Genomic DNA, 25283 nt, shown 5'->3' with positions numbered 1-25283 from the left:
GAGAACACACGAGATATTCAGGAGGGTCTGTGGTGTTAGGATGAATTTATCATTCTGTATATGTGTATAGCAAAAACAGGGAGAGATTTGAAATGATGTGATACAGTAAAATTTCCAAGCATTCCATATACTGGTCCTGTTAGGCTTAAGATCTATTTTTTTGGTTTAGCTTGTGTTGCTTGTAAAGAATCTGTAAACAGAGGATCAGCAGTGGGACACAGGCCCCACTTGATACTCCCCATGTAACAGAAAATCATTGCTTGTATTAAATGAAACAAAACAACAGCCCTGGCAGTGAAAACACATCAAAGATTTCCATCGAACTGTTGAAGTCAGAAGCATGTTCTAATTATTTTAGATACGAAACAGAAGCAGTTCAACTCTAACAAAAGTTTCTCACTGCAGATCATCCTGTGGGGTCGGACTGAGAAATGCCTGAAGGAGACCACAGAGGAGATCAGAATGATGGGGACAGAGTGCCACTATTTCATCTGTGATGTAGGAAATCGGGAGGAAGTCTATCGGCAAGCCAAGGCTGTGCGGGAAAAGGTCTGGGAGAACTCTGGTTGTGAAGGGGTTGAGGGAGCTGGAGAAAAGGAGGCTCAGGGGGAGCCTTCTGGTCTCCACAGTTCCCTGACAGGAGGGTGCAGCTGGGGGATATCGGGCTCTGCTCCCAGGGAACAGGGACAGGATGAGAGGAAATGGCCTCAAGTTGCACCAGGGGAGGTTTAGATTGGATTTTAGTGAAAACATTTTCATGGAAGGGGTTGTAAAGCATCAGAACAGGCTGTCCAGGGCAGTAGTGAAAGCACCATCCCTGGAAGCGTTCAAAAACCATGTGGATTGTGGCACCTGAGGACATGGGTTAGTGCTGAACACAGTGGTGGAGCCAGGTTCATGGTTGGACTTGATGATCTCAAAGGTCTTTTCCAACCTTGACAATTCTGTGATTCAGTATTTGATGAGAAAGAAAATATATTGGGGAAAAAAGAAGGGTGACCATGCCAATAACGTTGTACAAAGTCTGGCTACCTGTGTGAGGTGATCCAAAGGAATGCAAGGCCCATAGGCAAGAATGTTAAAGGCTGTGAAAATAATGATGTGTTTGGGCAATAGTGGCTATTCAGCTCTAATGGTAACTGCCAATTTGTATGGGGAGATATAGTTTGTCACAAGTAATTTGCCTTTTTTTTGCAGGTGGGTGACATCACCATCCTGGTGAACAATGCTGCTGTGGTCCATGGGAAGAGCCTGATGGACAGTGACGATGATGCACTGCTCAAATCCCAGCACATAAACACCTTGGGACAGTTCTGGGTGAGACAATCTCTTGTGTCCCACATAGTCAAAGCTGGGAAAGAGAGTGACGGATTACAGCCAGTAGGTCTTTCTAAGGGATGCTTGAGAAAACCAGTCTGTCTTAAAAACAAGAGAAAAAGCAATGTGAGGGGCAATGGCCAGAAGGAGGAGATCAAAAATAAATACAATCTTTTCAGTATTACTCAGTATTTGATGCTCTTTATTCCCATTCTGTGATTTCCAGTGAAACATTTGATGTCTTTGTCAAAGCCTGAGCTCACAGAGGAGTTTTCTGTATGGTGATGTGAAGGGAAGGGAGCTGTGAAACTCAGTCCATTTTGAATCAGGCAATAGAAATAAAAAAGAACTTCTTGTGATTTCATCACTTTGTTGAAGACTTTATCCTGTACAAGTTCTTAAGCATAGAATGTACTCTGTTCATGGCCTTCATCTGGAGGTACTGCTTATATACGTGCTAGGAAAGACTTCTGTTGTGCTTCTACACAAACTTTGTCTGCTTAGAGTCTCAGGAAATGGCAAAGCAACAAGGTCCTCTGCCACTCCTTTCCTGACATAATGAACAGGACATTGGGCTTTGTTGTGTCCGTGTCACCTTATTTTTTTCAGTCACTGCTGGTTTTGTTGTATCACTGCTGAGCAAATCTTTTTTATTTCTTTTCTTCTTTTAACTCTGTTATTCTTCAGACCACCAAAGCATTCCTGCCAAGGATGCTGGAGCTGCAGAATGGGCACATTGTTTGCCTGAACTCTGTCCTGGCCTTGTCAGCCATCCCTGGTGCCATTGACTATTGCACCTCCAAAGCCTCATCGTTTGCTTTCATGGAGAGCCTGACCCTTGGGCTGCTGGACTGTCCTGGAGTGAATGCCACCACAGTCCTGCCCTTCCACACCAGCACAGAGATGTTCCAGGGCATGAGAATCAGGTCAGTCCAGGGGAACTAGAATAAAGCATCTCATTTTAAATGAATCATCAAAATACACTCCTAATTAATGCTTCATTTAGTTAAGAGAATTTGATGTCTCATTTGGCTGCCTGGGAACAGAGGGTCAGTCTAGGCCACCTGGGACTCATCAGACTGGTTCCCTCAGTGTGCTAGGATATTCCTGCAGCCTGTTCTGGGGGAGACATTGGATGCTACAGGGAGAACTGGAAGCTGTTTTTCCCTGCATATATTCAAGCCATACCAGAGAGGGAGGGGAGGCAATCTGCAACTGTGGTCATGCAAAAGGACCAGTCTACAAATTACTTCAGAATTAACAGTACAAGTTCCTTCTTTATTCACTGGAATACTTAATCCTTTCCCACTGAAAGGAATGACAGTCATTTACTGAAGTGAAACTATCAGTACCTCCTTTTTGCCCCTGTCCAAGAGAACAAGTAATGGCTGTCAAAATTAATCTTTTACAATGGGTAAAATAATCTGTTAATACAGATTGTGCTCTCATAGTCAAGAAAATCTGCAGTGTCAAGCTATTGCAGGAGCTGGGAAAAGCCTTATGTTTGGTATTAAAAGCAATGGAGGAAAATATTTGTCTTTCACCTGTCAAGGATTTGAATCAAGCAAAGAGGAACAGAGAATAAATGGAAAAACACCAGCTCTGAAAAGACAGCATTTGGTATTGGTTTGCATTCAAATTAAGAAAAGCCTTGGAGCAGGGCTCTGATTACACTCTGCCACTGTGGATGCTAAAAAGCAGGAGCAGAGGAAAACGCTTCAGCAGCTGGAAAATTCCTCTGCTCCTGCTTTTTAGCATCCACGTGCCACTTCTCACTGAAGGCACCAACATGCACATTCTTAACTGTTTAGCTCACCCAGCAGTACTGGTTGGAACTGGGCGTTCTGCTTTCGGGCTTTTTGGCTGGAACTAGAATTTTCTGCCTCTTAGAGGAATAGCTGGTCCTGGGCATGTTTGAAGGCCAGTAACCAGCGATAACTTAGAGAAACAGGACTTGGGCAGTGATAACCTTAAAGAAAAATCTTGGTTCACATGTAATTATTTTATTTCTTACATTTTTTATTCAGGTTCCCTAGTCTTTTCCCTCCTCTCAAGCCAGAGACAGTGGCGAGGAGGACAGTAGAAGCTGTTCAGTTGAATCAAGCCTTCCTACTCCTTCCATGGACAATGCATGTTCTTGTCATCCTAAAAAGGTGAGTACTTCCTTTGCCTAGCAATAGTCTCCCTACATAGGGAAGGTTGGCTCTGTGTCTGTTCCCCGGGGCAAAGCTCAAGCTGACAGGAACTGCTCTCTCATCTCTTCCCTTGAAAGACAGTCATGGAAGCAAAAGGGAGATTCCCTTTGGAGATTTTTTGTCTTTGTAAAACTCCTTTATGAAACCAGTTTCATCCCCAAAATTTGGATACCTGAGGTGTAAAGTGGATTTTTGTCTAGGGAATTTCTTAATAATTAACTTACACAGGTAGTTGATTGGGATTTATTAAGTCACTTGTTGGACTCCAGGCTTTTTATTGTGTGGGATTTCTGAGCCATAAGGCCTGGATATCCCAGCTGCATTTAGAGAGCATTGCCTATGTTACAGCAGTGAAACTATTAAATCAATATTTTCGTGTATGATCAGGACAGAAGTTTTAAGGTCCCTAAGGAAAAAAAAAGTCATAACTTCATATCCTGAAACAACCAAAGAGAAAGGACATTCACTGTTGTGTATCCATGACAGTTTGCACTAAAGCCTTCAGAAAACCTGCTGCAGTCAGGAACTGAAACAAGGCAATGAGACTTCTGTGGAAAATAATTTCAGTATTGCATTTCAAACAAGAAAAATAATTCACAGTAAATGCTTTGCTCTGAATGCAAAATTTGGGGTAAAAGGTCCCGGAAATTCTATTGACAAGAGAAAGGGCTGTTCCATTTTATGGTAAGAATTAATAGGTTATTTTCCATTACTGTAGCTGTCAGAAAATCAGGTCTCTATCCATGCCTTAGGATAAGGAGGCCACATGCCTTGCTCAACCAGATGGCAAGGTAACCAGAGAATTTAGGTTAAATTTGTGTACATCAAAATACAGTATTTGGAAGGAAGAAAACATAATGGTATCTTCCAAGTTACATCTTTTACAGACATTTTTTGGATAAACATTGTTGTAGAGAAAGGGTGACTGGATGGAACTTTCTCCCTGTAGGGCCTCCTCACAGCAGGAAACTGAAGCCAGTTTTGTCTGTGTCTCTCACTAGCTGATTTTTGAGCTCGTGTATATTTATGTACATAAATGCATATTTACACATCTCTCATTGGAACAGATTAAGGGATTTGTCTCATCTGATCATTTTCTTTCTCCTTCTACCCCAGCATTCTCCCCCAGGCAGCACTTGAAGAAATCCACAAGTTTTCTGGGAGCTACACCTGCATGAACACTTTTAAAGGACGAACATAGACCTGATGGCTCAAGGACTGTTCTGCAGTGAACCCAACACAAGCATGAAAATCCTACAGGACTGTGAATCAGCAAGTCTTGGCTTTCAGCCTGCTCATGTGATTTGTGCTGCTCTGAGGCAACACATTTCTTGCAGGTCATATCCATAGTAACATGACCTTTGCACAGGATTGAGTGAGTGGACTATGGACCCTTGGAAAGAAAAACAGAAAGTGTGAAATGTTTCTATGATGTTTAATTCTTTAGAGTTCAATTGTTAAATCTACTCATAGTTTTAAGATGTGATTTTTGTTTCTGAAGTGTCTGTGGGCTGTCTCAGTGGAGAGGCATCACATCCCATCCCAAACACACTTTGTCCCCTCTCTCCAGAGGAACTGCCACTGGTTTCATTTCAGCTTTTTGAATGGGGAATTTCAAAATTACTTTGAAGAACTAAAAGTTATGAACATTTAATAGAAGTTTCCTTCCCTTTCTTCAGTTTCCATCCCATGATGAAGTTGTTCCCAGCACACACTGGGGAAAGAGCAAACCATGAAGCAATGTTTTCTTTGCTGCAGGCTGCCCAGGACTTCTCTTTCTGGGCCCAAAATAGCTGTTGTACTTCCTCTGTGGTGGCTGGACAAGAAGGCTCAGGCAGCAGAGCTGAGAGTTTGAATAGTGGGAGATTCTTTCTGTCAGTGAACTCATATGTGAAATTGTCATTCTGATTTTTTTTGTTGTTCATTTATGATAAAATATAAACATATTTTTAGCGTTAATCCCAGATTGCCACACATGTAGGCAGCAGCACATTTGGGATGAACTAAATCTAGAACTAAAACTAGAGTCTGCTTGTACAAACATACATTCACTGACATAATCCATGCAGAGGAAAACCCGTTGTATCAATCTGCACAGTGAAGTGGAATAATGCTCTAAAAATAGAAGAGACCGTACTGTCGTACTTATGAGATGTGAAGTTTGGGAGCACATTTAGCAAAGACCTGATTAAATGCACGTTGAATTCATCTGGGAATGAACCCATTGTGCTTTAGGGACATTGAATCAGGTACTGATCAGCCAAAAGTGACAAATATACTTGGACTGAGGTGCCAGAAGCAGCTAGACATTATTTATTTTTGTAATTAAATATCCTCTTTGACAGCCTAGGAAGGGCAACACTGCATTCCTGTGCAAAATGCAGTGAGCAGCACATTGGAGCACTACTAACAGAGGAATTAATATAATTGCAATACAGGAAGTAGCAAGTCTAACTGGAGACACCTGAATGAAGTGCCTCAAGGATGGTTGTGTGATTAAAAGAGTGAATTTAGGGCTCTTGACTCGAATTTTGAGCTTTTCCATAAATGTCCTGTGTAGCCTGGGGCAAAATGCATCATCTGAAGGCGTACCCTGACCTGCAAAGCAGATATTTCTAGTGTTTCCCTACCTCAAAAGTTGCAAGTCTGACTACCTAAATGTCTGTTGAAAGCTCAGAAAATTCAAATGCAACGTGTTATAGAAAGGAAAAGCAGTATTTATTCACAGACCAAGAGGTTCTATACAAAAATTTAGATGAGGAAAAGACCCACATGCCAAAAAATATCATCTCCTAAAAGACATCTGAGGAACAGCAGAAAAGCTGCGTTTGAAACATTCCTTTGGTTCTGCTGTGTAGAAAGGAGACTTGCTACTGAGGTGCAAAGGTGTGAGTGTTAAAATCAGGTCTGACCTTCCTGCAGACCACTGGATTTCTCTCTTCTGGAGCTCTCCAAGAGGAAGATGCTGCCAGAAGTGCCACTGGTGAAGTCCCTCTGCCTGGGTGAGTGTTTGGAGGGGCTCTCCTGCCAGGGTCAGTGCAGAACTATAACCTGGAGCACTGTGACACCTCTGAACATGTTTCTTAAAATGCAGTTTTTGTTGGAATTCCTGGATGTCTGAGGCTCTCTGGAGAGGATGAAAAGAAATGTCAGTCTCTCTGTGATTTTGAGGCCCACCATAATGGATGCTTCCAGCTTTATTTTTTGTCAATTTTTTTGAGAAGCCCAGTTCACTGAAAGGTCAAGTGCCATGAAGGGAGAACCCTTCCAGGATCTGCCTGGAATACTGAAGGTACCAGGTTCATCAGGAGAGGCTTGGGAGAGGAAGGTATGATGATACCAACTTCCCCTTATGCTCTCTGATCCATTCCAGTTTCTCATTAATCCCAGCTGGTTGTGCCAGGCTCGTAGCTGCAAGAGCAAACAGCTGTGGTGGAAGAGCAGTGTCCCCCTGAAATTAAACCTTTGTGCTGAGATTCTATTTATTGGTAGCTTCCTGATGCAAAAGTGAGGTAAAAACATACACTGGAATCTTCATTAATCCCCAAATCCTGTCCCTTAGATAGATCTGCTCTTTCCCTGCACCACACAAAAGATGTTCCCTATCTCTAGAGTTGTCTTACACACTAAGTGCTGTTGATTTCTTTCTGATGAATATAAACAAGACAGAACATAGCTGAGACTTGTCATCTCTTCTCATACACACAGAATTCCCCCTCTCTTCCCCCAGGGTCCTGGAGCGGACAGCGGGTCAAATAGCAGTCACAGTGGGGGAGAGGGTTGCAGCAAACAGAAAATAATGAGGAAAACATTGACTTTGCTTTTCAGATAGCCAGGAAGAGTTGGGTAAGAGGGTTCCTTCCCTTGTGAGTGTTGCGAGACAGGACAGTTTCCATCCAGCAAGCAACTGCAAACATGGATGGAGACACTGAAGACTTTTTTTTTTAATAGACTCCTCTGGAATGGCTGCTGAGGTCTGCTGGGACCTTCCCACATAAGGGTAGTGTTGGGTAATCTTGAAGTGCTGCAAATATGGACAAGCTTTGTTGAAGCCTAAGGCCTTCTACGAGGAATTTCCGCCCTTTGACTTACTTTAATTTTGATTTTCCCCGCTCTCTTTGCTGCCTCCTGCTCTCCACTGCGTAATTATTTTTTTCCCTTCTGTTTTCCTATGTCATCACTGCACTTTTCTGTGCCACCATCTTGAAGCCAGATGTCATATGAGAGTCTGGAGTAAATCAAAATCGGGGTGTCCATTTATTATCCTGCTGGAGGAAGCCAGGCGAAGCTGCAGGAGCAGGTCACAGGAGTTTCATAGAAATTAGTTTTACTTGCTCCAAACTCTGAAGAAGTAAAAGAGTCCTTGCTGTCGCTCTTATACAGGAGATTGCTGCTGGTAAAAAATTGGAATGGTAGAGAAACATGAGCTGGTTTGAGACATGTTCCCCTGACAAAAAAAGGCCCAATTTAAATGGGAGGATTTTTCAGTTCCAGTTGGTTTCAGGGGCTGGTGTTTATACAAAGTGATTGTCAGAATTAGCAAGGCGGGGCAGGGAGAGGAGGAGTCCTTTGCAAAGGAATCTGATCCCTCATGTTCGATATTTCATTTTGTGTTTTTTGATGAGAAAAAAATGCACCCTCATGCACCCTTGGTGACCTTTAAAAAGGTCATTCCAGCCATGTCCCTGCCAATGGCCTGTTTTTAGCAGAATGACAAAAAGGAGTGAGCCCTGAAAGTGGGAACTGTACCCTCCCCACTCACCCATTGTTCTGTTGAGGTTAAAAAGCAATAGAGTCCATCCCTCTAGTTCTTCTAGAACTGCACAGAAAGTGCCTGGGCAAGTGATTCTGATGTTTGCAAAGAGAAACTTGTTGTACTTTTATGTAATGTGTTAATTAGTGTGGGTGGGTATCATCAGATCTAGTCTTGCAATCCTTTCCGACAACTCCCTGAACACTCCCACCTTCAGATATTAACAGATAGCACTTGCCAAAGCTCCTAAAAACCCAGTAACAGACTTAATGCAGGCAGAGCATAAGTGGGTGCATGTATTTCAAAGAGAACACATCTGCTTGTAGCAGACATTAATGTGGCCTAGTGCCTTCCTTGAGCTGAAATGAAACTGTTGAGAAAAGAATACAGGGTGACCCTTGGATCATCTCTTTTGTTTTTATTTCTTCATGTGGCTTCAATAAACTTAATCTGGGTGGCAGCCACTTTTTTGACAGCACTGGTTCCTAAATTTGGGGTAAAGCAAGATTATGTCAAATGCAGTATTTCACATTTTTACCAACCGCCAGCCCTGAGAATGAGAATATTCTGCACTGTTTGCAGCTCTCACCTCCCCGGCACTAAGATCCTGGTATGTTTGGAGTCTGAGCAAACCTGTCAGTCACCAGCAGCAGTTGCATTCTCTAGGGAATAGAATCCTCTTTGTCCTAATGCTTTTCTGAAGGAGATGTTGACCTGTGAGCAGTGGCAGCCACAGATTCAGGGATGTAGAGAAAGACGAGGAAAAACAGAACTTCACCTGCTCCCTGCAGCTCATTCTCTTCTATCCCCTGTTTCCTGTGGGAAGATGGCAATTCAGACACTTCTTGCCCCCTTTCCCACCTCTGTTCTACTGAGGTCACCTCAGCACCTTCCTTCAATACCTTCAGGGAGCCGAAGTTTCAGCACAAACACCCCTGTCTGTCTTCCGAGGAGTTGGATCAGCCGGGAAGTAGTGGAAGAGCAGACAGAGGCTGTTCGCAGGGGCTGAGCTGCCCCAGCCTGCAGAGCACAGGTGGAAGACACAGGACACACCTTGATTGTCCCCTGGACCACTGAAGGCAGTGAGTCCCCCCCATTCCTGTCATCTTTGCTTTCAACATCACACTCTCTTTTGTTCCTGTAACAGATCCTGTGAGCAGAAGCACACACTGTCCCAGCCTGCCTGGACTGGACTAAAGGCACAAACCTCTGAGACAATTTATATCTTCACACCTTCCCAAAGAGTCCAAACTTACTAGTTCCTTATGCTCACCTTTGCTATGGGCATTGTGACATATTAGCACAGAAAAAAAATCAAGGCAAATGTGTGATGGTTTTTTATGCACTGTATAATTTTTTCTGCATAAAACTAGAACAATTCCTCCTTAAGTGAGGGAATAAAGCACTGTAATTGGAGCTGGAGAGTGACTGAAAAGTATATGAGAATACAAAATAGAAGATGCAATCTTAGGAGGAGTGTGATGGTCTAAACAGACAGAGGCAAGACACCACCTTACATCCCCAAAGTTATGTAATAACAGAGGCGTGTGATTTCCATCCAAATACAAAGTCTGTAAAAGAAGCCTGTTGTTGCCCCTCCTCATTCCAGTGGGTCACCATGCCCTAAAAATTAAGTCAATTAATTTTGTAGTTTGCTGGCTTGGAAACTCCAGTATGCTGGTAACTGATGGCTGATTCTTGTGTTTTTTGAGGGAGGGAAAGGAGCCCAAACATGTAAAAACAAGGAAGAGTCAATTTGACTCCCTACTCACTTTTACCAGCTACAAGGGCCATCCATCATGCCTAGGTATTACAAGGACACGTGGTCCTCTGGCTTGTGTCAGTAATCATCCTGACATGGTGCTACTAGGTAGATGTGGTTCCATTTCCTATTTTTTTTCTTAAGCAAAAGCATTTTTTAAATACCATTTTTCTTTATCTGAGTTAGCTGCCTCTGTATTGTACAGGCTGTTCCCAGACAGGCATCCTAGACATGAAGTTTCCCTATCTATGTTATGAATGTTCCCTATCCATGTAATGAATACAGAAGTGAAGAGTTCCCGTTGGATATCTTCCTTCCCCAAGCAATGTGGAACTGATGGAGAGGAACACTATTGGAATATCAATGCCTTAAATTGAGCCATCTCAGAAGCCTGTTGGCTTCTGTCTGAAAATTACCCTGGCTTCCAAAATAGCCTTCCTGGAGATCCCTGGGGCATTTGGCACTGAGCTTGGTTTCCTGAGCAGGTCACTATCATAGTGCACTCATACAGTAAAGGCTGCACATACAAACTCTGAACAGATGGATTTAAACTTCTGGTTCCACAGGACACTCTTGAAAAATCCAGATTAAAGAAGGAGGTGGCATCAGGTAACCAGTGCAAACCCAAGCACTGAAGGAAGGCTCTGTTTGTCCATAGGTGCCGGAAAGCTCAGAGCACAGCTCCCACCTCCTGTCTCAGTTCTGACCCCTGACTGGAGCCTTGGACCACTGTGTGCAAACCCTGGGCATTAGGAGTACATGAACTGAGACCTTCCTCAACTTTTTTAGTGTCAGACACTTTGGGGTGGAGCCACCAGCTGCCCTTGGGCATCACTGTTGGTCTGATCAGTGTTCCCAGACACTGGGCTGGCACATGGCAGCATTAACTTCAGCTGTAAGATAAGGAAGCAACTCCTTGCTGTTTTTTCCAGGAAAGTCAACTCTTCATGCCTTTATGCAGAGAGGACTGAAGTAAGTGCAGGGTGACAGGGTTTCTGGAATGTTTTGGCTACATGAATACCGCTGTCATATGGAATAAGAAAAAAAGGGCTCATGTCAGAAGAATGTTAACAGAAGATAGAAATGGCAGTAATAGAAAACAAGTGATATCCAAACACGTAATTCCTGTTCCCAGATCCTGCTGGGAACACTGATTCCCTGTGAATATTGCACAGGGAAGTCAGTTCACTCCATAGTCTCACACCCCCTTCAACTCTGCCTACTTCAAGTAGCTGCAGAGGTGACAAGCTCATGATCTCTGTTCTCTCCACTCTTAAATGTAGCAACATAGGTGCTTTAAAAAAAAAAAAAAAAAAATCCATCCAGCAGAGAGCAAAGCAATTATTTGGGTCAGTATCAGCCTTAGAGAATGGATGAGTCTCTCAAGTACCAGAAACAGGAGCCACAGCAGCTCCTACCTGATTCCTTGAGGTCTCGGGACACATCTCCCCTTGTTAATGGTAATAAATGGGGAGGAGTATGTTCGACTCAATTCCGCCGTAGGATTAAACAGAATCACAGATCAGTCTGGGAGCTTTTGCTTGGCTCTCTCCTTCCCAGCAATAAAATACCTTGTGTTCTTTTCTGAACTCCCATCAGAGCTGCAAATTCATGGAGAACGCTTGTGGAGCCAGGCAATATTTTATTCCTGTTCTAAGGACTGTGCAAAAGACAGTCAGGAGAGACATGAGCAAGCACTATCACATGTGCTTTGGTGGCTGAATAGTCTGTAACTTTCAATATTCTGGTATTTTTGACTGTTCAGTAGAAGCAATCTGACATGTTTCTCAACTGTCTTCTATAGCCAAAAAACCTTCTTCACCCACATCAACTATTATAATATTTTTGAACCGTAAACCGCATTCAGTTTCTCTGTTGTTTTAGCTGAGGTTTAACAAGCATGTTAATCATGTTAATCAAATTATCAAATATAGCCTTGAATTTCTTTAGAAGTGGTCTGATGCTGATGCAGGAAAATAATTTTTAAAAATTCCAGTGTTGATGTCCTGTAGCAAAAGTTTCTACATATGTTAAACAGTACATAAATAATTCACAAACAACTCAGTTTGATTGTGCAATACAATGCTCTGCTTCCATCATCCTGGGGATACATCTGAGCCTCCTGACCTCATTCTGTTTTACACATGCAGAGTCAAAGCATCTTCATTCCAGTTTTAAAAATAAATTACAGAACTGTAAGTTTTCTTTTGTAAAAACTATCACTTGGCTTTGAATCCAAGCAAGTACACACAGCTCTCACCCCACATCAATTATGAAAATAATGTTAATTCTTTCAAATTCTGAAGCTCAGGATTTAGGAGCAGTTACGCTTTCTGGCTGGAGATGACACATTTCCCGTGATGCAACGTAGGAGGTAGAGTTGCAATCTTCAGTATTTCCCTTTAAAAACCTCTTCCCATTGCCAGTCAGAGTTGCCAGTGGCTCCTAAAGGCGCAGAGCAGAGAAGTTCTATTCCGTCTTTCCCCTGACCTGAGTTCACTGGAGAAGAGCTGCTTTTGAATGAGCCACAGGAGCCATGCTGAGTTTATTTTCGTTGGGTTTATATTAGGTTTGATTTCTGCTGATCCCTTCATTTTTCATCATTTCATCTGTCTCTTCCAATTGTTCCCGTTGGAGAGGGCTGTGTTTGGAGAGTTCCTGAGCCAGAATGCTGTGCCTGCAGATTGTTCATCTCTGCGCCCTCCCCTCAGGCAGTCCCTCACCTGTGCCTTGTGCACACCTTAGACATTAATTCTGCAAACTGCCCTAAATATCTTCAGATTTGTTCCTTTGAAGCATGAAGTGTAGCTAAACCCTAGAGAGCTGTTACTTCTGTTCATAACTGCACATTCTGTTTAACACCTACACAATCCGAATTTGAACTGGGAAGGACTGGGAGGGAGTGGGTGGCCAGAACCTCACTTTATGGTTAGAGGGGGAATCATAAGGTAAAAGTCATCTGTTGAAAAATAAAAATATGGTGCAAGCCCCAATACCCAGCACTGCTGTTTGATTTCTTCTGATAATTTACCATACACAAATAGTAAAATAGATTATTTTCACGATACTTCATAGTGTCCTTTTGCAGTCTAAGGTACACAACCTCTAAGGCTGGAGGAGCAACTTGTATTCCAGTGATCTTTATTACAGCCAGCAGCACTTCTTGACATGGGCAATTCTGCTATAAAATCAGCCTGTTTTCTTTCAATGGATCATTTTTACATAGACTTCTTTCAGATTTTCATTTATCAAATACTTTATGCACATGATGGTTCTCAGCCAGTGATTTCCTTGCAAGCTCTTCACCGTAACTCCCCTTTTGAGTGCTTGCCATTCATTAATGTACAGTTTTCTTGTGGAACTGGCCATCCCAATCACATGGTGGCTTTGCTTTCTCCTGGCTGGATGCCTTCCAATCCCACAGAAAGCTTTCTAGGGGCTCCACTATGTCTGGTGATGACTATGAGATGGCTTCTGGCAGCAGTGTTAATGCAAACACATATTTGAGTGTGTTCTCATGACATATTTCCAATCCTGTGATCGAAAACGTGCCTATAGACATTTTCAAGGGGAAAAACCCTAACTTGGGATACTGTCAAAAGTGCATTTGCCTTTACTTACAGCAAAATTTTTCACAGTTTGGTTTTGTTTCTTTCACTGGATTTGCTTCTCAGCCTCAGATCATCAGGGGAAAAATAATCACACTGGAAATCCTGGAAAGAGTTCATTAAAATAAGAGTGACTTCCCGACATCAGGGCATGGCATATTTCCACATGAGGGGAATGGCATGATGGCACTTTGGGATTTGTGTTGCTGCATACTCATCCTTGGTTCATTTAAGAAAATAAAGAGGACTAGAGTTGTGCTGCAACTGAAGTTTGGGAAGTAAGGAAATGCAGGAAAAGCACTGCCAGCACATTGTTTGACTCTACCTGTGCCAGCCTGGCCCTACTGAAGCACTTCAATTTGTTACAGACATAGGAAGGGTGGTACAGAAAATGGTACAGTCTCACCTGGTGTCACACAATGAAATAATTTATGATTGTACTGCTGGTACAACCTTTTGGGTCACCCAAAGACCTTTGGTGGCAGCCAACATCATGAGTTTCTGACCTGGCTGAGGCTGCCAAAATTGGGGTTAAAAATCCCAACAAAATACGGTATTTGTTCATGATCTGTTGCTTAATTATTTCACTCTGTATAGACAAACCCCAGTGGCAAATCTCTAATCAGATTTTCACACTTGCCCGTGACTTGTTGGATGAGATTGCTGCTTCCTCTTAATGCCATAATTACAGTATTTCCATGCCTTAAACCAAAACAAGGCTTGGAAACTGAGCCCTGTGGCTGCTCCAGCCCAGGGATGTTCTGGGAGAAGGGGGAAGGTATCTGCTGTGCTGAATTGGCCTAAAAATCACACAGAGGTTCTGAGGGTTTAATCACAGAAATGTTTGCTCAGGGGCATTCGTGATGGGCCCTTTTCTTGGAACTTTGAGCAAACGTAGCCTTTGTTTGCATTTTTCTGTGGGATTTGTTTACTGTTCATTTGTGCTGCACATGCTGTGAGAAATTAAGCCATTATGTCCGTATTTTTTTTCCTTTCTCCTGCTTTCATTCCTTCCACCAGCCCCCCCTTCAAAACCCTTACAATTCCTTTCATTACTTAATGTTAACAGGACAAAAGAAATAAATACTTGAAAGAAGATACAAGCTGTGTTTCTGTTTGACTTTGGAGCTGCTGTGGTAACTGAATACCAGTCTGCAAGGTCAGGAAAAGAAAGGAAGGAATAAGAAAACTGCCCAAAAACTCAGACCACGGGGCTCGTTGGCTTTTGCCCAGCAATTTCCAGCCACATGCCCCGAGAGCTGAGCAGTTGCTCTGTAAATCTCTGAGTGTTTCATATAGTTTCCTTGTCATGTGGCCGTTAAGTTTTATAACCTTTATATTTCAAGGGAAACAATGAACGTGAATTCCTTCGAAATGCCCTAATAGATCCCACATGTGAGCGATCTTTCATATTTTGGTTGCTCTGTAGGTACTGAACCCGTGCGTGGATGGTTGTTGTTGGCTGTGGCCCTCAGATGTGCCTGGCCAAGGGACTGACTCCTGCTGTCTGGTGCTGTCCACCCACCTCCAGCCACACTGGGACCACTGTCCAGCCGGCTGAGCCCCTGGGGCTACACATGGCCTGTGTGACATCCCACCCTGAGGGCAAGGAAGCATGGGAGGGAAAGGAAGGAAGGAAGGAAGGAAGGAAGGAAGGAAGGAAGGAAGGAAGGAAGGAAGGAAGGAAGGAAGGAAGGAAGGAAGGAAGGAAGGAAGGAAGGAAGGAAGGAAGGAAGGAAGGAAGGAACTGGGATGTCATTATTCCTGGTTTCAGCATGGATCCAGGTGCATCAGTCCAGCTGATGGGATGTCCAGGATCCTGGGGACACCACCCAGGCTTGAGGGGGTCCTTTTTATGGACAGGGTTTCCCATTGTCAGGATTTTTTCTCAGTTTCTATGCAGATCAGCTGTCACGGATGTTCTTTCAGACCTTTCTGGAAATGGGTCAGAGGCTTTGTGGATCTCTGGTGACCTTGATTCCCCTTGTAATCCCCACCTAATTCCCAGCCTCATTCCTGCACTTGTGCTGTGCTTGTCTCCAGAAGCATGAACAAGGATGTTTGTCCCAGGATAGTGCTGCCTTACCTCCACATGGCCCCTTCTCCAGCCACATCTTTTTCTTTCTCACGGTGTGTTATCAACAATCCCTGTCTGTGATCAACAACAATCCCTGCCTGTTATTACCAACAGCCCTTGGCTGGCTCCACAGCCACCCTGCTCTCAGTGTTGGAGACATACACATTTATTTCCTGGAATTCTGCATCCCAGGGGCTCCAGTGGAACCTTCCAGAGCTGCGGGAAGGGGCAGGTTATGGAGCCTTCCAGGTGATGCCAGGGGAGCTGAGAAACCCCAGAACCGCAAGCACTCCTTACCAGCTCATCAAAGGCTGTCAGGGTCGTGGGTTTCCCTGTCCTTGGCTTTAATTTAGAATCACAGACAGTTCTGGATTGGAAGGGACCTCCAAGGGGGTCCTCCATCGAGTCCAATTCTTGAATGGCCTGTACAGGGATTGAAGCCACAACTTTGGCATTATCAGGACCATGCTCCAACCAACTGGGCTGATTTCACTTAATTCCTTTGTTTTAAGCATCATCCCTGGATCTTGGTGGTGAGTCTGACCCTGGAGTACAGGGGCTGTGTCTGAGCTGAGGCTGTTCCAACAGCAGCAGCCACTGGAATTGTGCCCCGAGTGCCAGGAGGTGGGGGCGATGTGTCTGTGAGGGTCTGTCTGCAGTCATGGGGGACAAAAATCTTCCTCAGGAGCCAGCAAGAGCTGAAGAATCTCCCTGAGAGGCTGAAACTGAATTTCCAGTTGCTGCCCTCTTACATTTTCATGATGTGGGATGGTTTTTTGGGAGCAGGGGACAGAGGTGTTGGGGTTTGTTTGTTGTGGTGTTTTTCTTGGTTTTGTTTGGGTTTTTTTTCCCCACAAACAAAAGCCTCTAAGTTGGATACATGGAGAAGAGGACATAGATTTCCTTTGAAGCTTGACCTGTTAATTGCTCTCCTGTATTTCTAAAGTGAAAGTTGTTTCTCTCAAGGTTTTCACAAGCTCTTTTCTGTTGTGAACAAACTCTGGGGTTTGGGGCTGAATTATTAAAATGGCTGCATCAAGTATGTGCGGTCTTTTTTTAAGTTAGGTGATTCTTAAGCTGCACCTGTAAACTATTTGAGCTTCATTGCATTCAGCTTGCCTTTAATTATGCAGGTATGGCATCTTTTGAAGTATTTTTGCTTTTCTGTGTGGTGCCTGGAAGGAGCAAACTGGGATCTGTGGCACTGAGCTCTGTGATTGACTTTCTCTCTCACCTGTTGTAACAATCCTGTGCCTTTTTACCCACCCATGACTAATTTCAACAGTTTTGAAGAGGCATTAAAATCTATAACAAAGTTTGCACAAAGGATTCCTTGTATGGCAATTATACAGTTTGTTATCTAATAGGTTAATTATGTTGAGGCAGCAGGGAGTTCCTTTACTGGCCCTACTGTTGAGGAATAAGGTATCAGGGGAGTTATGCCATGTGGGCTGAGGGGTTTTTTGTGTATCCTCAGTTTACTTATGTAGCAGTTTGAAATCCTGTGTCTTCCTGACACCCTTACTTGGCTCTTCTCAACAACTTTCATGCCTTGAAAACATGGAGCATTAGATGGAGAGGGTGGTGCTGGATCATGTGCTTTGGTAAGGGCCCGGGGGTTTTCATTTCAAAGTACTCTTTGTAAACTCATATTTTGCTACTTTGATGAGGGAGTGGTGAAGTTTGGAATGGATGGTGTCACTAAATTAGTGACCACATCAGAACTAGGCCAGTCTGCACTGCTTCCAGAGAAACGAAGCCATGTGTCAAGGCGAGGTCATCTGCTGACCCTGAGAAACGAGTTTAATATTGTTCTTAGACCACAAGGAATTTCCACTTATTGTAAGGCTGTCAGGCTGTTTCTGCCCTCCCTGTCAGAGGGACATGAACTTTGTGTGTGTGTGCAGACACACTGTAATGGAGTTTTGGGCACTCTGATGATACAGATTATAAAAATAATAAGTTGTGAGAATGTCTCCTAGACTTGAGGCAGCTCAGGTGTATCAAAGCCATGGCACTGAGGTTCTTTGTCAGGTCAAAAATGATAAAGTTAAGGTTTACAGGAAACATTTGTTCTGCTCCATTAGCAGAGTCTTAGGCACATCCTAAGTCACTCTCACGGAGGCAGGGAGTGCCAGCAGGTGGGAATGGAAGTGTGGATTCTGGGGCGTCCAAGGTTAAACACCAAAGGGAGCAGCAGCTGCTCAATGGAGCAGGGACAGCTCGGCAGGTTTGGTTTGTGCCCCGTTCTGAAGTTGTGCCCAGTCATTGAGAAGCCCATCAAATACACTTTGTGTTGCCCTGGAGAGTGTTGGGAACAGTCCTGAGCACAGCAGGAAAACAAGGAGAGCCTGCCAGCAACGCGTGTTCCGGGCAGTTTTTCCAGCAGTTTGCATCACCAATGCCGAGCTCTGACGTGTGGAATCAAGAGGTGCTGTGAGGGTGTTCACAGAGCAGTGCCCTGCACAGCGGGGGGAATGTCAGGAGTTCTTGTCACCCATTTTTTTGGGCACAGGGGCAGGAGGGGTTGGGAAGCTGTCGATTACCAGGGAAAGGGAAAATACTCAGCAGCTTCTGAGCACAACCTTGGCTGTATTCTGCAGGATGAGTAGCTTATGGATGCATAAAGGTCTGTGGATCAGGGAATCCTGTTCTCTGAAGAGCAGCAGTAGCGCATCTTGATACCCTCCAGCCTTTCCTCTACTGATTTTATGGGATTTGGGGTGAGAAAAGCCCTTTAGGATTGCCCTGCTCGTGTTCTGTGTCACTGCAGCTACTGCTCTGTGCCTTGCAAAATTTAAATTCATCTATCAGGTTCCTTTTGAGGGTCTTGAGCTGCAGAAATGAGGTGATGGGCATACTGGGTTAAGTGGTATCATGCAGGCTGTGGATGTGGGAACTGTGTGCCAGTCCCCTGCCAGGGGAATCAGGGATCCATTATAAGCTACTCTGGAAGTGTTGCATCCTTGTTAAGAGCGAGAGGCTGCAAAGGAGGTGGGGCTGCAGGGGGGGTGCCATCCAGCCTTGGGAAGGCTGATAAGCTGGAACACCATGTCAGGCAACGTTGCTGACTGTAGGGCTTTTGTGTTTGCTCCTGTTGAAGTTTAGAGCATAAATAATGATTATCTGTGAAGTGCTCGGGCTCTGCTCTGTGCTTGGCCCTGTGTCCCAGCCCCCGCTCCCCTCGGCAGGGTCAGGGAGAAGGGAATTAGAGGCGGTGTCTTTGGCTGACACAAACCCGCTGGGGAGGGATGAGAGGAAGGGGGTCTTGGGGGCTGGGTTCAGAGCAAGGTTAGCCAAATATCGGATAAATTAAGCAAGAGAAACAGACAGCTCAGCTTGCAGTGAACTTTTCACCCAGCTAACCTGTTCCTCACCCTGCCTTGCACAGGTGGAGTGCGACTGGAGCACAACCCTTGCTCTCCCTGCCTCCCTTCTTGCTGTGGTAAGGCATGGCCAAGGGGAGAGCAGGAACTGTTTTGAATCCAAGAAATATCATAGTTCTGATTTTCGTCTTAAGAACCCTGAAGTTACCACTAATTGCAGAGGGGTTAGTCCGTATTCGCTGCAGGGTAAAGGAGGACTGATAATTACTGGTCATAGAGGATTGGGAAGAAATTCCATGCTGGACAGGGCAAGGAACAAATGTGAGTGTCTAAACAGGGATGATTAGAGATTCTCTGTGGGAAAACACAAGACTGGTGGGAATTCTGCTGTTTATTTCTCTGACTTTTCTTCTGCATTTGCAGTGCAAGTAAATACAAATAATTGCTGACAGATGTTATAAAACATAGCATTATGCTAACCATTAAGGTTAACTTTTTTTGGTTAGTAATAGATGCTGATAATTCGACATGGTGTACTTGTCTCAAACTCACATCACCTTGTTGAAATGGGCTGTGTTCCAGAGGCACAAGTGGAACAAGTGCTGGACTTCTTCTCTTGACCCTTCCCTAAATCCCCACTGTCTCCACTCCCTTCTCCCCAGAAATCTCCAAGCAAATTAAAGTTCCTGGATTTTAAGTAGTTGTTCCATCACAATCAGTGCATAGTGGTGAGGCCTGAAGTTTTTGCTCTTCTTTCTTAGACCGTATCTCTGGTTTGTGGTGTGACAGATTTGTTGGAGAGCAATACCTTGTATTGCTTCAATCTTGGGCTGAAAACCAGTGTTGAAATTGTGACTCTCAAGTTCTCTAATCTTCCTTTTCCCTTTTCTCTCATCATAGGTAAGGAAGGTCTGAAACCAATAGTAGCTCTCTAATGCACAGTATTTCCAGGAGTCCTATATTTTTCTCTGTGTGTGCCTAAATTCCATAAAACTCCAAAAAGTAAAAAAAAATTCTTGTAAAGCCCTCATAAGAACTCTTAATGGCAATGCACTAGATGCTGGGAGCTGTGTGTCTGAAAAAGGAAGAGCAACCTGGAGATAATCCCCGACTTTAGGAAGCAACGAGCCTTCCTGGAGCACTGAATAATTTCAGCTTTGCCTCCTGCTCTGCTCCACACACAGGGATGGTTTCCACCCCCATTTTGGATCTGGGAAGTTCTTGGAACTACCTGTAAATGTCTGTTCACACCCAGCTCCTCAGCCACTGCCAGGTTTAGGTGACTGGCTTCAAAGCAGCACTGACAGCATCCAGTATTTTGCCCACAGGTGAGAAGCAAACATGGATTGGGTGCGGAAGGTGTTTTATGTTGGCAGAAAAGGGCCATGGTTCTGCAGTTTGGGAAAAGGGGGTGTGTTAAGTGGAAGGTGTGGAGAAAGGGACCGTGATGTGGTTACTGTTGAGTTCCTGAGCCTGCTGATGCTACTGGTTGTTGATCAAGGAGTTTTTCTTCTCCTGCAGTTGTTTAAGAAGATAAAAGGAGTTCAGACGTGCACAAGGCATCACCACCTCTGCTGCCCCTTCCCCTGCAAGGACAGGAGCTCTTGGGTGGGTTTGGTGAACCCAGAGAACAGATTCTGTTCAAACTCGCTCTATTGTTTGCTTGGTTTGGGCTGTTGTGTTGTTGCTCTGGTTTGGTTTTGTTTTCTCAGGACCGTTCTGGCCAGCTGATTTTACAACCTGTAGCTTCAAATGCAAATTCCACCCCTGGGGAGGGGATGGGCAATGACAAGGTCAGTGGTCATCAGATAAGTGAGGCTACTCCTCCAGCAGTTCAGGCAGATTCATCAGAGCTTCAAGTAACATCATAATCTTGCCAAAGACAAATTTGCCTGACCAATCTGTCAGAGTGTATATTCTCCACAAAACTTGCTCCCTTTTCAATGTGTTGGTGAAGCTTCCCAGACCTGTTTGGCTAGTCATGTTGTGGCTCCAAACCCTTGTCATGGCAGGCTGGCGGTTTCTACTGTATTTTTTATTGCCCCTTGAGTGACATCATTTAATGATGAGTCTCTGAGATGATTCATACCAAAAAAGATCTAATAATTGTTACCAGTTATTCAGATCAGTGTTACTGATTTCCCGCATCCTCCCACTGGTCCCTTGAGCTCCCCCACCCACTCGTTTTTCCTAATATTTCCCAGACTTTCTGGCTGTAGGCTCAGTATGCCCTCTTCTGTGTTAAGGTGTAAGTGTCTGGCTCTCCCCAGAGGAACATTTAGGGCTTGGCTGCAGCAGCTTGCATGGGCAGATGTGAGCTGGAATGGAACTGGGAGGTAAAGGGACCACTGGCAGCTCCAGGGAAGCGTCACACAGTGTTTGCAGCGCATCCCTGCTCCCTGTGCTGTGCTGGCATTGCTGGCAGGCTCTGAGGTGGCCAGTTCAAAGCTGGCTGAGTGCTGTATCTGCAGGCTACAGGGCTGGGGTCACAGGACCGGGCTGGGATGTCTGGAGCAGTTTGCACAGGACCAGCTCCACACGCTGCCAAGGCTCCCACCAGGAGCAGCCTCATGTGCTGCCACTACTGTTCCTGTGGTTGTCTCTTATCTCACTAATAAAGTTCCTCAACTCATGAGGCTCATTTCTCCAGCACTTTGAGTTGAAATCTACATTGTGCAGTGATTTGTGTGGTCCATTCTGATCCCTTTTCCTCATCATGTTCTCTTTTTGCATCCTGGTGCATTTTTGCTTGATCTTTGAGTCCCTTCAACATCTGTATTCTCATTTTATTAACTTATTTACTCAGTCCCTCTCTAGTGATTTCTTCTATTGGTAGAAATACACTTGGTTTTGCCCAGAGTGAGTCGGATCTAGAGCCCAGTGATGGAAAAGGGTTCTAGGTACCCACAATGAAATATTTGAGGATGCACTGACATTATGGCAGCTGAAGCTATAAAGTTGATTTTGGAGCTATTTTTGGCTGTGTTACTGTCTTGTGCAAGACCTTAAAGAAACTAGGTATACAGATCTACAGAGCTGTCTTAAGCAAGGGAAACAGCTTCACCCTTCCTATTTATTAGGTCCAGGGGTGGATTTTTGGTCTGACTGTTGGTTGTTGGGGGGTGGGGGAGTCAGTAGTTTGAAATTTGTGCTGTCAAAAATTCTTGTACAGGAAGTAAGGAACCCCTTCTGTTGTGGAGCTCATTTGTTCGCTCTTGCTGGTAGGGGCTGGAATGGCAAGAACCAAAAATTAGAGTGTTCCCCCCAGTATTTGCAGGAAGTTCTTTACTTTGCAGACAGTGGGAAGGGAGAATGGAGGGATATTGAGGAAACAGGACACAGAGACAAGGTCTCAGTTAGTAGAGGACCTCTTTGGATGACTGAAAAAACTTCAGTTCATTTCCTAGACTCCAGTTTTTTAAAGGAAAAACCCCTTTTGTTTGAGATTTTCCTATAGAGGAGATACGAGCATATTGAATGTTTAGAATATTAAAGAAAGGTATCTAACATGAAATCCCAGCCTCACACAGGATTCCTGGATATTCTAGTGAACTTATGGGTTATTTTGATGCAAATAAGATGATTTCAAGGCCTGTGGCTTGTTGGTCCTGATTCTGCAGCCTGTGAAGTTCAGCCCCCAGAGAGTTTTCTTCTGGAGAGGACTTGGTGCAGCCACCCCTGCAGCTGGGCTGTACTGCTGTTCCCTTCGGGGGGAGGAGCCCTGTGTTGGCCCAGCAGACTGAGCTCCCACAAAAGAGCAACAGAGCTGCCTCTCTCCTCGTTTCTGGAAGAGCGAGTGGATTTATGGCTGTTCTTGTGCGTGCAGTAAAGTTGGCACCGCAGCCCCTCCTGCGTCAGCAGTAGGGCAGTTGAGGGGAAGAAAAGCTTGGAGTAACTTTGCTGTGTTATTTATTATCACTTTGCAGCCCCCTGGAAAATGAACTTTAGAAACTCGTGGGCCGATGGTAACGGCGAACACTGGGAAAAGCCCGGGAATCAGCAAATCCATTGTGTTGCGCTGACAGAAAGATACTGTTACAACACACTTTAGCTGCCAACTTGCTGCAGTCACTCAATCCATCACGGTGGGCTGTGGGATCACAAGCCAGTGAAACTCAGCCTGGCGTGTTATTTTAGTCTTACATGGACTGTGAGATAAACGGGGCATGAACCGGCCCCCTGGCAGGGGGTCGACCCCCGGCGCCCTCATTAAAGTGCCAATCAAAAAGAGTAATGGAAGGGGGAATGGAAAACTGGCTCCTCCAGCCTCGCACCATGCTCAGTCCCAGCAACTTGCACAAGCCAAGGGAAACATTTCTGTTCTGAACAGAAGCCAGGCCTCCAGAAATGCTCCCTGCTCGTCTTGGAGTTCCGAGGTTCCTCCGGTGTCATGTGGTGGAAACCTGTCCCTCATGGCTGGCTGTAAGCACAGGGAAGGTACTTGCTGGGTGCACTCTGGAAAGGTGTGGATGTGCTTTTTGTGGGTGCACAGGCCCTGGGACTGTGTCCGTGGTCACTCAGTGATGGGTTTTCTGTCAGAAGTGGTGCCTAGTTCAGCATTTGTGTGTGCAAAGGTGCAGTGAAACCTGCTCTCTGCCGCAGCACTGCCACCCTCCTGGGAGCCTCAGCAGCTGGTTGGTCTTTCCAAAATGTGGATTTGGATTCCTGTCCTTTGTGGGGAGGTTATTTCCACTGGAACCCACAGCAAATTGACACTGGATAATCTTGGAGTGGATACAGACATAAGGCTGAGGCACACAAGCAGTGCTGAGCTGTCACTGATGCTGGTACCCCTGAGCTCTGCTTTTACAATGGGTGCTGGTCTTTGAGATTGGGACAGTTCCCAGCACTGCTGTGGGAATTCCTGGATGGCCTGAGATGTGTTCTGGATGATGTATAAATACATATTCTTCTGCATGTTGATTTCCCTCTGGTGTGTGCTCAAAGGAGAGGCAAAAAGGTGTCTGTGGGAAGAAAGGTGAGTGAAGTTGTTCGTGTAATGTGGATTTTTAGTGTTTGAAATCAGGAAGCTGAAAGTGGGCGAGTTGGCTCTTAAACTTGCTTATAAATGAGATAAATGCTTATAAACCTCTTATAAATGAGAGCTCTGGTGTGCTCTCAGTGTGATTATGACCTTGGCTGCTGTTTATTTTTGCTCACAAGGTTTTGTCAACAGCACAGAATTTCTCCAGGTAGATACTGGTCTGGTTTAAAATAAATTTTTTATGGACAGGGTCAGCAGGATCAGTTGGGATTAGAGTTAGTGAAGCAAAATGTATGAACAGTAACACCAAAGAATGACGACTGTGAGAATGGAACCTCCTGCCACAAAACAAGGTGGTCCCATGTGAAGGTGACATCTTATTGTCTACTGAGGCTGGTACAGATTAGAGGCACCCAATACAGGGAGGAAGGAAATGTATCCAGGTCTGGAGCCCTCAGCACAGGGAAGACATGGAGCAGGTCCAGAGGAGGCCACGGAGATGCTCCAAAGGCTGGAACCCCTCTGGAGCCAGGCTGGGAGAGCTGGGGGTTACCAGCCTGGAGTAGAGAAGGCTCCAGGGAAACCTTTAGAGCCCCTTCCAGTATTTCAAAAGGCCTTACTAGAAAGATGAGGACAAACTTTTTAACAGGGTCTGCAGCCATAGGAGAAGGGGAAATGGTTTTAACGTAAAGGAGAGTAGACTCAGACCACATATAAGGAAGAAAATTTTACAGCGAAGGTGAGGGTCAGTCACAGGTTGCCCAGAGCAGTGGTAGATGCCCCATCCATGGAAACATCCAAGCCAAACAATTTTATGACTATAAATAGCATGATTGGAGTCAGCTTTGTACTGAGCCAGGTCAGAAATAATGATTGTACCCATTTATACACAAAATTCTAGAACATTTGCATGTCTGAACTGGGGGCCTAAGGATGCTGTCTCTGGATAATCCTTTGAATGATCATGTAACTGCTATTACACCAGAAATTAAGATGTGTTCTGGCATAGAAGGTAGTGCTGAATAGAATCTTCACATTTCTGGGACGTTTACCTCAAATACTTTTCCCTCCATGCTTTGAGATTTAAAGAAATCCTGAAAAAGGATTAATGGAAGGGCCTGTAATTTCCCATTGGCAGAGGGAAGACAGAGGTGATGCTCCTGCTGCTGGAGCTGCTGAAAGGGCCTGGCCTTGCCAAAAGGCTGGGGGAGAGTCTTGTCATGCAAATGGCGGGTTACTTGTAAAAATTATTTTATTTTTT

At 44.7% G+C, this 25283-nt stretch overlaps 1 protein-coding gene across 3 annotated transcripts in view; it reads left to right on the top strand.

The window, feature by feature from the left end:
- The window catches only part of DHRS3 (dehydrogenase/reductase 3), a 31071-nt gene extending 21390 nt beyond the window's left edge, over window positions 1-9681 (top strand). For 2 of the 3 annotated variants that reach the window (XM_069035187.1, XM_069035186.1), the window contains 5 exons: window positions 406-549; window positions 1198-1317; window positions 2005-2243; window positions 3345-3470; window positions 4629-9681. In XM_069035187.1, coding sequence (XP_068891288.1) covers window positions 406-549; window positions 1198-1317; window positions 2005-2243; window positions 3345-3470; window positions 4629-4713 — 714 coding nt within the window. In that variant the 3' untranslated portion in view covers window positions 4714-9681. The remainder of the gene's footprint in view (window positions 1-405; window positions 550-1197; window positions 1318-2004; window positions 2244-3344; window positions 3471-4628) is intronic. The other variant, XM_069035188.1, reaches the window with a different exon arrangement.
- Window positions 9682-25283: the final 15602 nt, after the last annotated feature.

Source organism: Aphelocoma coerulescens, chromosome 21 (assembly GCF_041296385.1).
Source record: "Aphelocoma coerulescens isolate FSJ_1873_10779 chromosome 21, UR_Acoe_1.0, whole genome shotgun sequence".
NCBI classification, from domain to species: domain Eukaryota; kingdom Metazoa; phylum Chordata; class Aves; order Passeriformes; family Corvidae; genus Aphelocoma; species Aphelocoma coerulescens.
This window is presented reverse-complemented; position numbering and strand designations above follow the sequence as displayed.